This window comes from Rattus norvegicus, chromosome 3, assembly GCF_021556685.1.
Source record: "Rattus norvegicus strain SHRSP/BbbUtx chromosome 3, alternate assembly SHRSP_T2T, whole genome shotgun sequence".
NCBI classification, from domain to species: Eukaryota; Metazoa; Chordata; class Mammalia; order Rodentia; family Muridae; genus Rattus; species Rattus norvegicus.
Window position 1 is genome coordinate 115,025,521 of NC_141536.1, and position 12,188 is coordinate 115,037,708.

At 45.2% G+C, this 12,188-nt stretch overlaps 1 protein-coding gene across 2 annotated transcripts in view; it reads left to right on the forward strand.

Moving 5' to 3' along the window:
- Positions 1–12,188, forward strand: part of Acoxl (acyl-CoA oxidase-like) — a 305,604-nt gene that overhangs the window by 237,525 nt on the left and 55,891 nt on the right. For both annotated transcript variants that reach the window (NM_001106508.2, NM_001415677.1), the window contains 1 exon segment: positions 4,397–4,484. In NM_001106508.2, the coding sequence (NP_001099978.1) occupies positions 4,397–4,484 (88 nt within the window).

The following is a 12,188-nucleotide window of genomic DNA, read 5'->3' on the forward strand; positions in this document are numbered from 1 at the left end:
CTGTAATCTTTACTATATATTCCTTGGCACTTTCTTTATAGATGTCTAATCATGTATTTTTAATATTTTAATACTTTTGTTTACTGCTTTCATTTTTTTTCTTGTCTTATTGCCCTGGCTAGCTCCTCCATCACTATGTGAAGGAGAGTGGGAGAGGCAGAAAGGTTTGTCTTCCTCTCCAGAGGGAAAAGGCATTTATTCTTTTACTATTGAATAGGTTTGCTAGCGGAGGATGTTTTTATTGATGGTCATCTGTAAGGAATGTTTCTAACTGGCTACACTGCTCACATCCATTTGAGGTCAGTCTCTAGAAACAAAGGGAAATCGGTCTGATCATTTACACAGAAGGCATTTCTCCAAGCCCTCCACTCTGTATCTTGATTGTGCTCTGAGTGTGTCCTTTCATGGACACTTGCAGGACAGCTGCTGTTTGCAGGCACCTGGTCACCTGTAGAAATGCAAGCAGTACAAGTGCGAGGGGCGGCCTTCACATAGTTCCCCACACTAGGTCCACTGGGAGCCAGTGTAGTCCCCTGGTAGGAACATGAGCTTTGAAGTCTCTGCCAAGTTCCAACTCCACTGTCTGGGTCCCCATCTTCTACTCATGAAATAAAAATATCAGTAATTACCTACCCTGAAGGCTCCTGGAGATTAACTAAGTGAGCCAATAAAATTAAATGCTTAGAAAGCAGTGCCTGGTGCTGGGTGCACTTTAAGGACTCCGTTTGGATGTGCCTCGTTTAAACACGCACAGGTTTGCAGTCGCTGTTTGCTGCCCAAGATAAAGAACAACCGTCACTTAAAAAGTCTTCTTGCTTCTAACCTCCCACAAGGTATTTTAGGTGGGAGGGTTGATTTCCTTTGTTTTGCAACGTTGCTTATTTGGTAAATAAGTCTACAAAATCCCCTGCACTGGAGACGGGTGTTAGGACTGTGGGCAGAGGCATGCTCCTGTCTGAGGCCAGCATATTAGGGAGAAGGTCTAAGGATCCCCCTAGGAGACTGAGGGGACCCGTGCTCTGTTGATGCCCTTTCTCTCTTTCTTGTGGTCTTTGAAGAGGCAAAGAAGGCCCCAGAGTCTTTTCCAGCCTGTTCCCTGTCCGTGTTTTCTGTGGATCTGGCCAGTGAAAAACTAACACCCCATGTCATACTGCTTTTAAATGGTGCCCTGGGTTCTATCCAGAGCATCTATCTGCACAGCGGTTTGTCCTTCCCTTCTGCCTTCCTGTGATCTTCGGGAGAGCCTAGCCCTGGCATTAGTCTGTAAGATAATGACCAGTGTTGCCAGACGTTGTTTGCGAACTTCCAGGAACTCCCGTGAATATCCCACAGTGTGCTTAAGAGAGCCACTAGCCTCTGGCCTCTGCTTTGCCTTCTCCATTGGAACAGTGACAGCGGTACAAGGGTATAATGATTCAGCACTGACAATGTCTGTCCTCGCCCTGGCCCACCATAAGATGCCCTGTCAGATGTGGAGTTGGAGGATCCCATGACATGCATGGCTCTCCTGACCATGCCCACTGCCCCGGGTCCTCATATTGAATTATACATGGCAGAGGCTTTCTGCAGAGCTGTTTTTTCCACTAGCACACAAAGCAGGACTGGAGAAGGCATCTGACACAGTGAGAGCTCCAGGCCCTGCAGAAGCTGGTTACTTTCCAACCGAGAGGCCTGTTGGCTTGGAGGTGATGTCAGTGGGAAGTGGAGACCTCAAGTGTAACTTTCTATTTGAGAGTTAGTTCCTTGAGAACATACACACAGAATCACTCAAAGTTTAATATCAAGGGTTTTTTTTGTTTTTTGTTTTTTTGGGTTTTTTTTTTTTTGTTGTTGTTGTTTTTTGGTTTTTGGTTTTTGGTTTTTTTGGGAGGGGTTTGGGTTTTGTTTTTTTTTTTTTTTTTTTTTTTGGTTTTTGAAACAAAGAAAGAGAAGGAGGCACAAAGAAAAAGTCAGAAGTGCCAGATTGCCAAATTTAACTTTCTACTCTGGTGAGATAAGATGTGCCATCAACATCTGACCCACAAGGTCTCAGTTGAACAATGTCCTGTGGTAGCGCCAGTGATGTGCACAGACAGCCAGGGGTTCCTGTTAACTCCTCATGTGGATCAGACACAGAGACCACTAGATACCAACTTGTGAGATGTTACAGACCCACAGGGAGCCACTGAAAGCAAAAGGATGCACCCGATGACAGTGGACGCAAGGAGGGACAGGGGAGTATTCCATCTAAACAGTCAGTTTGGCCTTCGGGCACCATGTGTGGACCTATGTGATAAATGGACACAGTTTGTATCCACTAAGTTTATATCTCTATACCTCTGTAATAGTGCACCTATCACACCTCATAGAGAAGCGTCTTCATGCAGTGGCTGGTGTTTAACACAGAAACTCACAAGTGGTCATAGTGCAGAGAATAAACATCTGTGGAATGCTCAGCCACAGTGGAACATCTGTATCACCGCCCCCATCCTTACAAAGTTTCAGGAGCTGCGGTTAAGGTGGCGGACAGAAGTGAGGGAGGACTGGAACGAAATAGTATCTTTGTGGCAGGACCTCTGCATGAACCCACAGCAGCCATGGTGGCCTGCATCAGACCTGAGCATGATCAAGTCATGCAGCACTCCAACCTGGAGGAGAGAGGGGCTCATGAGCCCCATGCCTGACTTAGGACCTATAATCAGCTAGTGGCTTTCGGGTGGGGAGGGAAAGTCAGTTTCCTTTATTGGGGATGGCTCCTGGTAAGTTTACCACACTATAGTGAATGTCTCCACACCCAAGTTGGACTTAGCGGGTTATTTAAAAGAGGGGGCATGAAGTTGGGAGTGGGGAAGTGTCAGTCAGTCTGGCAGGGGCTAGGATGTGGACTAGGAGGTCAAAACATGAAGGAAAATTCTTAAAATCTCACAAAAATATTATATATAAAAAGAATAAAAAGAATTGTCAGCTTCTGGTGGGACATCTATGTCACCAAATCTTTGAGATTATGGCCAAAGAGGGGACAAGAGATGGTAAGAGGTGGCCATGGTGGGTGACTGCAAGCCAACAGTATTTTCTGTCCACAACACACTTAGAAATTCACAGTTGTGAGAGCATGCATGAGACCAGTGCATGCTCAAGCCAGGCAAGATGGCAGCATGGACGGTGGTGGGGCATGAAATCTCACCCCCAGTCGGGGAGCTACGGCTATTGTTAATGGTTCCTGGAAGAGGGAAAGTCTTCTTTAAGGGGATGGCCCCTGATAGGCTGGTGACATTCCAGGGGTTGACCCTACACCCAAGAGAATTGAGCAACTCAAGTTTGACTTGATAATTTTTTTTAAAGACATAAAGTTGGATAGAGAGGAAAGTGGGGTGGGCCAGGGAGGAGTTGGGGAGAAGGGGATTGAATATGAAATGTTCAATGCATTGTATGAAATTCTCGAGGAATTAATTAAAATGTTATTTTTAAAAAATCTCCAGGAAGTGACTAGTTCCAGGCAAACAGTCTCACTGTGTTTATGCATGTGCCCAGATCACTCAAATCCTTTCTTTCTTACTTTTGTTTTGTGGTACTAAGGATTGACCCTCAACACACACTAGGCAAATGTTCCACTACCAGGTCATACTACCTGTGTTCTTTCTTTTCTTCTTTCCTTCCTTCCTTCCTTCCTTCCTTCCTTCCTTCCTTCCTTCCTTCCTTCCTTCTTCCCTCCCTCCCTCCCTCCCTCCCTGTTAGGGGGAGACAAGGTGCTGAGATTAACTGTGAACTTGCAGGCCTTCTAACCTCAGCCTCTTGAACAACTGAGATTACAGGACCCACCCGAAATTACTCCTTGAACACGTGTTACCTCTTAAGTATCAGGAATGACTCAGACACTATGCCTGATGTGTAAGGATTTCACACACGCACATGCACACCACACACACACATGTGCACGGGCACACACATGTGTGCATACACACACACACACACACACACACACACACAGGCACAGGGACTAGACTTCCTAGTCAATATCCAGGACATTCTTCCGTGCACCAGTTGCTTTTACAGGTCATTCTCTTGGTGACTTTTCACACTGCCCAAGCTTAGTGTTGTCCTGACAGTTTGGATATTTACTGGGTCTGTTGATAAGGCCTAGTAAGCCTAAATCCTTGGGAGGCTGGGGCAGGAAGATCACTAGTATAAGCCACCACAGATAACTTAGTGAGGATCTGTTTCAAATCATAAAGAACAGGGTAGTGTTGGGTGATGCCAATCAGTCCATTGAAGAGTGCTTGTCTAGTATGCATGAGGAGGAAGTTTCAATCCCCCCACTACGCACAGTCCAAAAACAAGAAAACAAAAGACAAAGAGAAAATACAAGTTCATTTTTCTCTAAATAGTATTTGTGGATATTTTCCCTTCCATTTGACAGGTGGTGACCGAGAAGGGGGACTTCTTCAGGGCCTGGAACTCCTGTATGCACCATGTCATCTCGTTGTCTCTGGCACACGTTCACAGAGGTGAGTTGGCTCTTGTTGAGTGTTCATGGTTGAGTGGCTCAGGGCCCTGAATGCCACAGGGGAACTAAGTCTGTAGAAGGGAAATCTTGCCACCAGTCTGAGCCTCACTGCTGGACTTAAGGCCCCAAGGAACTCCAAGAGACTTGAAGCCTGTTGTAACTCAACTCCCCACTTAGTAGGAAAACTAGCTAGATAACAGTCAGAAAGCCCACCAGGACCCACTTACCAGGCAGGAGCTGGTTTGTACACATCAGTCTTCCCAGGGCCTTTGTCCAACAACATCTGGAATCCCTGAATAAATAAACGGGGGAACTATAAATACTAAAACAAAACAAGACAAAATATGAGACTGATACAAAGGCCACTGGCTAAAGAGTTCCAAGCACTAAAATGGCTGATTGAATCCAGTCCTTAAATTAGGTAACTGTGTCAACCCATGAGTCCATGATTCTCAACTAAAGATGGTTTTACCTCAAGGGAATGTTTGACCATGTCTGAAGATGCTTGGATTGTTTGATGGGAGCAACATTATTGGCTGGTTTTAGGTAGAAGCTAAAATAAGTGTTAACTGTCCTATAGGTCGGAGGCTAGTCCCCTATAGTTCATTATGTAAATAATGCTGAGACTAAAAATAATCATTTTGCCCTAAGGACACAAAATTAGCACAAGAAAATGAAACATTAAGGATTTGGATTCTTCTAATTGAAATTATTTAATATTGAGAATCATTTTATTCACAATCTGATTTCACTGTCTAGTAAAAGGTATTAAAAGAGAAAGACCAGGCTCTCACAAAGCCTACTTGCTGTGTGGGGCTTCTTCCATCACGCGGGGCCCCTGAGGGTCATGTGGAGCAGAGCCAGGTTGAGCCCCCCCACACACACAACTGCAGGGACATGGCTCCAGGGCTTATCATCTCAAAGGAGAGACTTCTTCAGTAGATCTGCTAAAAGTCAGGGCAGGCATTATGGCCAACAACCCAGGAATTAGCATATTTGAGTGAACTTGGCCTTCCCACCATACTCCCAAGAACAGTATAGCTTCAGGGACACCCAGCATCTCTCAGAGCTGAGCCAGAGGAAATGCTTTCGGTTCAGATGCAGCCTGGCTACTTCCCTCTCTCTAAGGTTCAGCCATGTGCTAGAGCAAGCATCATAATTCAGAGCACAGGCTGGAGTGAGGATGTACTGGGAACACAGGTTCTCCATGGAGAAAGGAAGCAGGAAGTCCCACAAGAAACCCTCACGCATAGTGACCCGACCCCACAGGAACCAGCATCGTCTCAGCAGCCTTGACTCTGATTGAATTCTTATCTTCTGCTCCTTGGGACAAGGAGGAGGAGCAAGAAAGAGACAGACAGGAAAGGGAATGGGGGAAAGATTTACATCGGGTTCCCTTATTTGGAGATCCAGAAATTTTATCTATATGCCCGGAAATGAATTTGCTGTGAGGAAACTGATCATAGTAACTGATCTGAGAAACGACTGGTATAAACCAGAATGCCAGTTTATTCATCAAGTCAGAACTCACCTTCAGGTCATCTGCAAGTCATCCCTCCCATGGGCAGAACATCACTTGGAATTGAGTGGTGACCAAGGGGGTATGGCAGGTCACGCCATCGGCATAACTCATGCTTTCAGGACTGGCTGCCCATCTGAGGACCTACTGTCAGCTGCCAGTGATCCTGTAGGTCACAGGCTACCTATGTCCCTGCACCACAGTGGTTCCAGCCTCATTTGCTTAAGAAATGTGTGTAAATCACCTTCTTCTAGTAGAGGTTTTGTTTGTTTGTGCTCTGTATTTGTTGATTAGATTGAAACACATTGAACACAGAGCACCCCAATCCGTGCACCCTAGTTGAAGGCAGGTATGTCTCAGATCTCTATCCACACATTCATTGTGAATTCGTGTGACATTCATTGGCCTCATTCTGGGAGGTATTAAGACCCAAGTGCAGGGGATCTTCCTTCTGGGTCCCCTGTGTACTGACCACAGATACTATCCATCCCAAACCTAGCTCTTGGGTGAAGGAAGTCTTTGACTCCCACTTCTCAAACATCTCTGAAGAGCTATTAGCTTTTCGTCTGGGGCTTATATGGCTCACCTCAGAAGCAGGACTGAGTCTTCCCATGGCTCTGCACATCACGAGTATAGTTAAGTTGGACGTGAGGTCTGAGGTCACTTGTCTGAGAGCTTGGTTGTCTGGTTTTGCGCCCTGGCTCTCCTTCCACCAGCTCTGTGACTACTAGAGAGACACCCAGACTCTCTGAGATTCACTTACAGAGACTGCGAGACTATGGCAAAGATGAATCTAGAGGAGTCTCTCAAGTCCCTGTCTTACCGTCTGACTCATTCTACATTCTACAGAATGCAAAGAAAAACACTGTTAATCAGTATCCTAAACAAAGAAACAAACAAACAGACAAACAAACAAACAAAAAAAAAAAACTCTTAGCTTCTGTAACTGAAGTATATCTTGTCCCTTAAGAGGAAGTTAAACAAGTGTGAGTGTTTGAGGTCTGCATGCCGGGAAGAAACATCAAAGGCCTGCTGTCTCCTCAGCACAAAAGAAATCCACCCCATTTTGAACTGTCAGTTGGCTAATTAAAAAAAAAAAAAGAGTAATTGTTTTCAGAAAATTACCCTCATGTTTAAGACCAGATACAAAGTTCTTGGATATATAAAGAAGAAAATTATTTCGATGACAGTGTTTAGGGAACTCAGGAATAGTTTGTAATAGAAAACTCAGTGGTGCAAAGACTTAGGGGCTATGGTTATGTCTCCTGTGGGTAAGAATGCTTACTGTACGCATGTGAAGATCTATACAGCCAGGTGTGGCTGTGTGTCTCGACAACCCCAGCATTTGGTGGGCAACGAACGACGGGATCCCTGGGGCTCGCAGACTGCCAACCTATCTCCAGGTCCAACGAGAGACCCTGTCGTAAGGGAGGGAAGTAGGAGATCTAACATCCTCCTTTGCGTGCACTAGTGTGCACCTGTTCACACACTCATGGGCCTACACCACATACAAAAGAGCATGCAATGCAAAGGTCTGGACAGACAGACCTGTATCAGGCCCTCGGGGTAGGAAAGAACACATAGCTAGGGCAGTCAGGTAGATGGAGCCGGTGTCCCTACCTTCACATCCTGCCACCCTCCAGCAGAGGTCTCCAGGGGAAAGGAAAATTGCTAAGAGCCCAACAGTCTTTGCTGACCTGCACAGATGTTGTCTGCAACGCTTTTGAAGGAAGAGCACACAGGAGAGAGGGGAAATCAGTCTGCTAAGACTCAAGCCTTAACATCTCCCCAGATGGAAATGAACTCCGAATCGAGCCAGTTTTATTAGGAACAAATGGGGACGAAACGCCTACTGGCATCAGTATCAGTTTGTCACCTGAAGACTGGGGAAAACTAGGCTTGAGATAAAAATGTTAAGCAGTCTCCAGTGGCTTCTGGAGCGGGATGTAACCATTACAGTGATAAATTGATATTTTTCTGTGATGCACGGATTTATCTTGCCCTGGAAAGAGCAGCTCTGAACCTCATGGTATCTGAACCCCTAAGGGTGTGCCCATTCCAGGCAAAAAAAGGAAAGTAAGCCTCATTAAAGAAATGGCATCATCCACACTTCCCAGCTCCGTGCAGAACCGTCTGTGACGTTTCTCAAAGCTGGTGAGCCTCGTGTAAGCAGGAAGCCCCTCTTCTGCTTCTTAATAAATTGCCTGATAATTTTGAATGTCCGTGTTGAGGGCAAGTTGTAATTATAATTAGAACACAGAATGCCGAGGGGTTCTGCCTACCGAGAATTAATTTCAGATTCCTTTCAAGGACGTGTGTGTTTTGAAACAAGGCTTTCTTTGTTAATAAAAACATGAACACATGCATTATTTAAAACAGTGTGTCGTGTTTTGCCCATTAGTGTTGATTCCAATATTCTTCGTGGGGTTAGCACTTTCTTCCCAGTTGTGAATGGGGTTAGTCTTTGGACAAATTACATTTGTCTTGCTTAGCTTACACTTGAATTCATTTCCTATAAAAAGTAGCACCTCCTTGACTGCCTTTTAACAATAGGGAAGCACCGAATGCCGCCTCTTCAACACAATCCTGTGTGCATCTAGGAACTTGTCACCCATTACGACTACTGGCGTGTCACCCCCAATGCCACTCTCAGCCCTTAAACCTAAAGGACAAGGTTGTCCTTTGATAGAACCAGAGGTTTCAAGTAAACTCATCTTAGCGTGTGAATAATGGGTTTTGCAGTGTTGTTTCTGCTGGAGATTGAAGGGTGGAGGGGTGCTGCCAGAGGGGTCCTGTCAGAGGCCCTGTGCCAGCTGCCATGATCTGTTTCTTCTTTCGACACTGTCCCCCATCAACCTGTAACACAAATTTTACCACAGTGGCTCATGCAGATCCATATGTCTTAGTTTCTTTCACAAAAACAATTTAATGGAGAAAGTTTGCTTCTCCCTCACAGTTCGAGAGCACAGTGTTGAGGTCAAGGCAGTAGGAGCTTGAAGCAGCTGGTTACATCACATCCACAGTCAAGCAGAGGGAATGAACATAGGCTGCTACTCAGCACTGCCTCCTGGTCTCTGTATAGCATCCTAGCCACAGCGGGAGGTTTCCCCACCTCAATTGCCATGATTAAGATAATTCTTCAGGGAGATTCCCAGGGGCCCATCTCTCGGAGTATACTAGATTTTGTCTAGTTGACAATGGATACTAGTCATCACACCAACGAGATGCAAGTGGCTAGAAGGAAGGAGTCCTTGGTGCTGCTGTACCTGGTTCTGTCTTCTCTGTGTCTGTCCCCATCGTACACATGAATGGTGGGACTGGCCAGGGATCTAGGATACTGAACGGGCGGATGTAATTGGCTGACCGGTCTTTGCAGAGCTGGTCTTTTGGAGATGCCAGGAAGGGAAGGGATGGACCAGCTTTGTTCTCTCTCTCCTAGTCAGATGCTCAACTTCAGACCCATGAATATACGCTGTGAGTGAAAGGTGCTCATTGTACCGGGTCCACACTCTACAGAATACACTGTGGCTTCTTGGGGGAATAGTTACACATGCTCTGTGAGAGCCCAAGAAGTCCTGGGCCTCTGGGCCTCTCCCAGATGAAATCAGAAAAACCCAGAAGGTAGTGATGTGGTAGAAAAGAACAAGAACCCATGTTCTCACTACACATGTTCAACAGGGACACTCTGAAGGTGAAGGCCCAGGGCAAGCCCCTTACATTAACTCCATTTTAAATGGCAGAATGCCTGGATTCAGCACCCACCACCCACATAGGCAGCTTACAGCTACTTACAACTCCAGTTCCAGGGGATCTGGTGCCCTCTTTGAACCTCCAAAGTCATCTCCATACATATGGCACACAGATATACATGGACACACAGACACAGACACACACACAGACACACACACACACACACACACACACACACACACACACAAATACACTTTTTTAAAAATCTATACTGTCTTGTCAACAGTTGCTCTTTTTTTATTGGATATTTTATTTATTTACGTTTCAAATGTTATCCACTTTCCCAGTTTACCCTCTGAAAACATCCTATCCCATCCGCCTCCCCCCTGCTTCTATGAGGGTACTCCCCGACCCACGAACCCACTCCTGCCACCCCACCCTGGCATCCCCCTAAACTGGGGCACCGAGCCTTCCCAGGACCAAGGGCCTGTCTTCCCATTGATGCCCAACAAGGCCATCCTCGGCTACATATGCAGCTAGAGCCATGGGTCCCTCCATGTATACTCTTTGGTTGGTGGTTTAGTCCCTGAGAGCTCTGGGGTGGGGTGGTCTGGTTGGTTGTTATTCTTCCTATGGGTTGCAAACCCCTTCAGCTCCTTCAGTCCTTTCTCTATTGGGGACCATTCTCAGTTTAATGGTAGGTTACGATCAACCCTTCTGTATTTGTCAGGGTCTGGCAAAGCCTCTCAGGAGACAGCTATATCAGGGTCCTGTCAGCAAATACTTCTTGACATCTGCAATAGCATCTGGGTTTGGTGTCTGTAATGAGATGGATCCCCATGCACGCCAGGCTCTGAATGGCCTTTCCTTCAGTCCCTGCGCCACACTTTGTCTCCATATTTCCTCCATTGAGTATTTTCCCCTTTCTAAAAAGGACTGAAGTATCCATGCTTTGATCTCCCCTCTTCTTGAGCTTCATGTGGTCTGTGAATTGTATCTTAGGTATTCTGAGCTTTTGGGCTAATATCCACTTACCAGTGAGTACATACTATGTGTGTTCTTTTGTCACTAGGTTACCTTACTCAGGGTAATATTTTCTAATTCCATCTATTTGCCTAAGAATTTCAAGAAGTCACTGTTTTTAGTAGCCAAGTAGTACTCCATTGTGAAGGTGTACCACATTTTCTGTATCCATTCCTCTGTTGAAGGACATCTGGGTTCTTTCCAGCTTCTGGCTATTATAAATAAGACTTATATGTACATAGTGGAACATGTGTCTTTGTTATATGTTGGAGCATGTTTTGGGTATATGCCCAGGAGTGGTATAGCTGGGTCCTCAGGTAGTACTGTGTCCAGTTTTCTGAGGAACCAGACTGATTTCCACAGTGATTGGACCAGCTTGCAATCCCACCAAAAAATGGAGGAGTGTTCCTTTCTCCACGTCCTCGCCACCATCTGCTGTCATCCGAGTTTATGATCTTAGCCATTCTGATTGGTGGAATCTCAGGGTTGTTTTGTTTTGTATTTCCCTGATGATTATGGATGTTGAACATTTCTTTAGGTGTTTCTCAGACGTTCAATATTCCTCAGTTGAGACTTCTTTGTTTAGCTCTGTCCCCCATTTTTAAATAGTGTTATTTGGTTCTCTGGAGTCTAACTTCTTGAGTTCTTTGTATATATTGGATATTAGCCCTCTGTCAGATGAAGGTAAAGATCTTTTCCCAATCTGTTGGTTGCCATTTTGTCCTATTAACAGTGTCTTTTGCCTTACAAAACTTGGCAATTTTATGAGGTCCCATTTGTCAATTGTTGCTCTTGGAGCATAAGCCATTGGTGTTCTGTTCAGGCCATTTTCCCTTGTGCCCATGTGTTGGAGACTCCTCTCCATCTTCTCTTCTATTAGTTTCAGAGTATCTGGTTTTATGTGGAGGTCCTTGATCCACTTGGACTTGAGCTTTGTACAAGGAGATAAGAATGGATCGGTTTTCATTCTTCTACATGCTGACCTCCAGTTGAATGAGCACCATTTGTTGAAAATGCTGTCTTTTCCCCCACTGGATGGTTTTAGCTCCTTTGGTGTTCTGTGTTCAAGTGACCCTAGGTGAATAGGTTCATTTCTGGGTCTTCAATTCTATTCCATTGATCTACCTGCCTGTCTTTGTACCAATACCATACAGTTTTTATCACTATTGCTCTGTAATACTGCTTGAGGTCAGGGATGGTGATTCCCCCAGAGTTCTTTTATTGTTGAGAATAGTTTTCACTATCCTGGGTTTTTTGTTATTCCAAATGAATTTGCAAATTGTCTTTTCTAACTCTGTGAAGAATTGAGTTGGAATTTTGATAGGGATTGCATTGAATCTGTAGAAAGAACTCTGCATTTTGATTGGTTGTGGTTTTCTGTAATGATCTCCATTGCCAAGAGGAATTTCCTTGATGAGGGTGGAGACTACACTTATCTGTGGGTACAAAGACAAATATTTAGGATGTAATTAG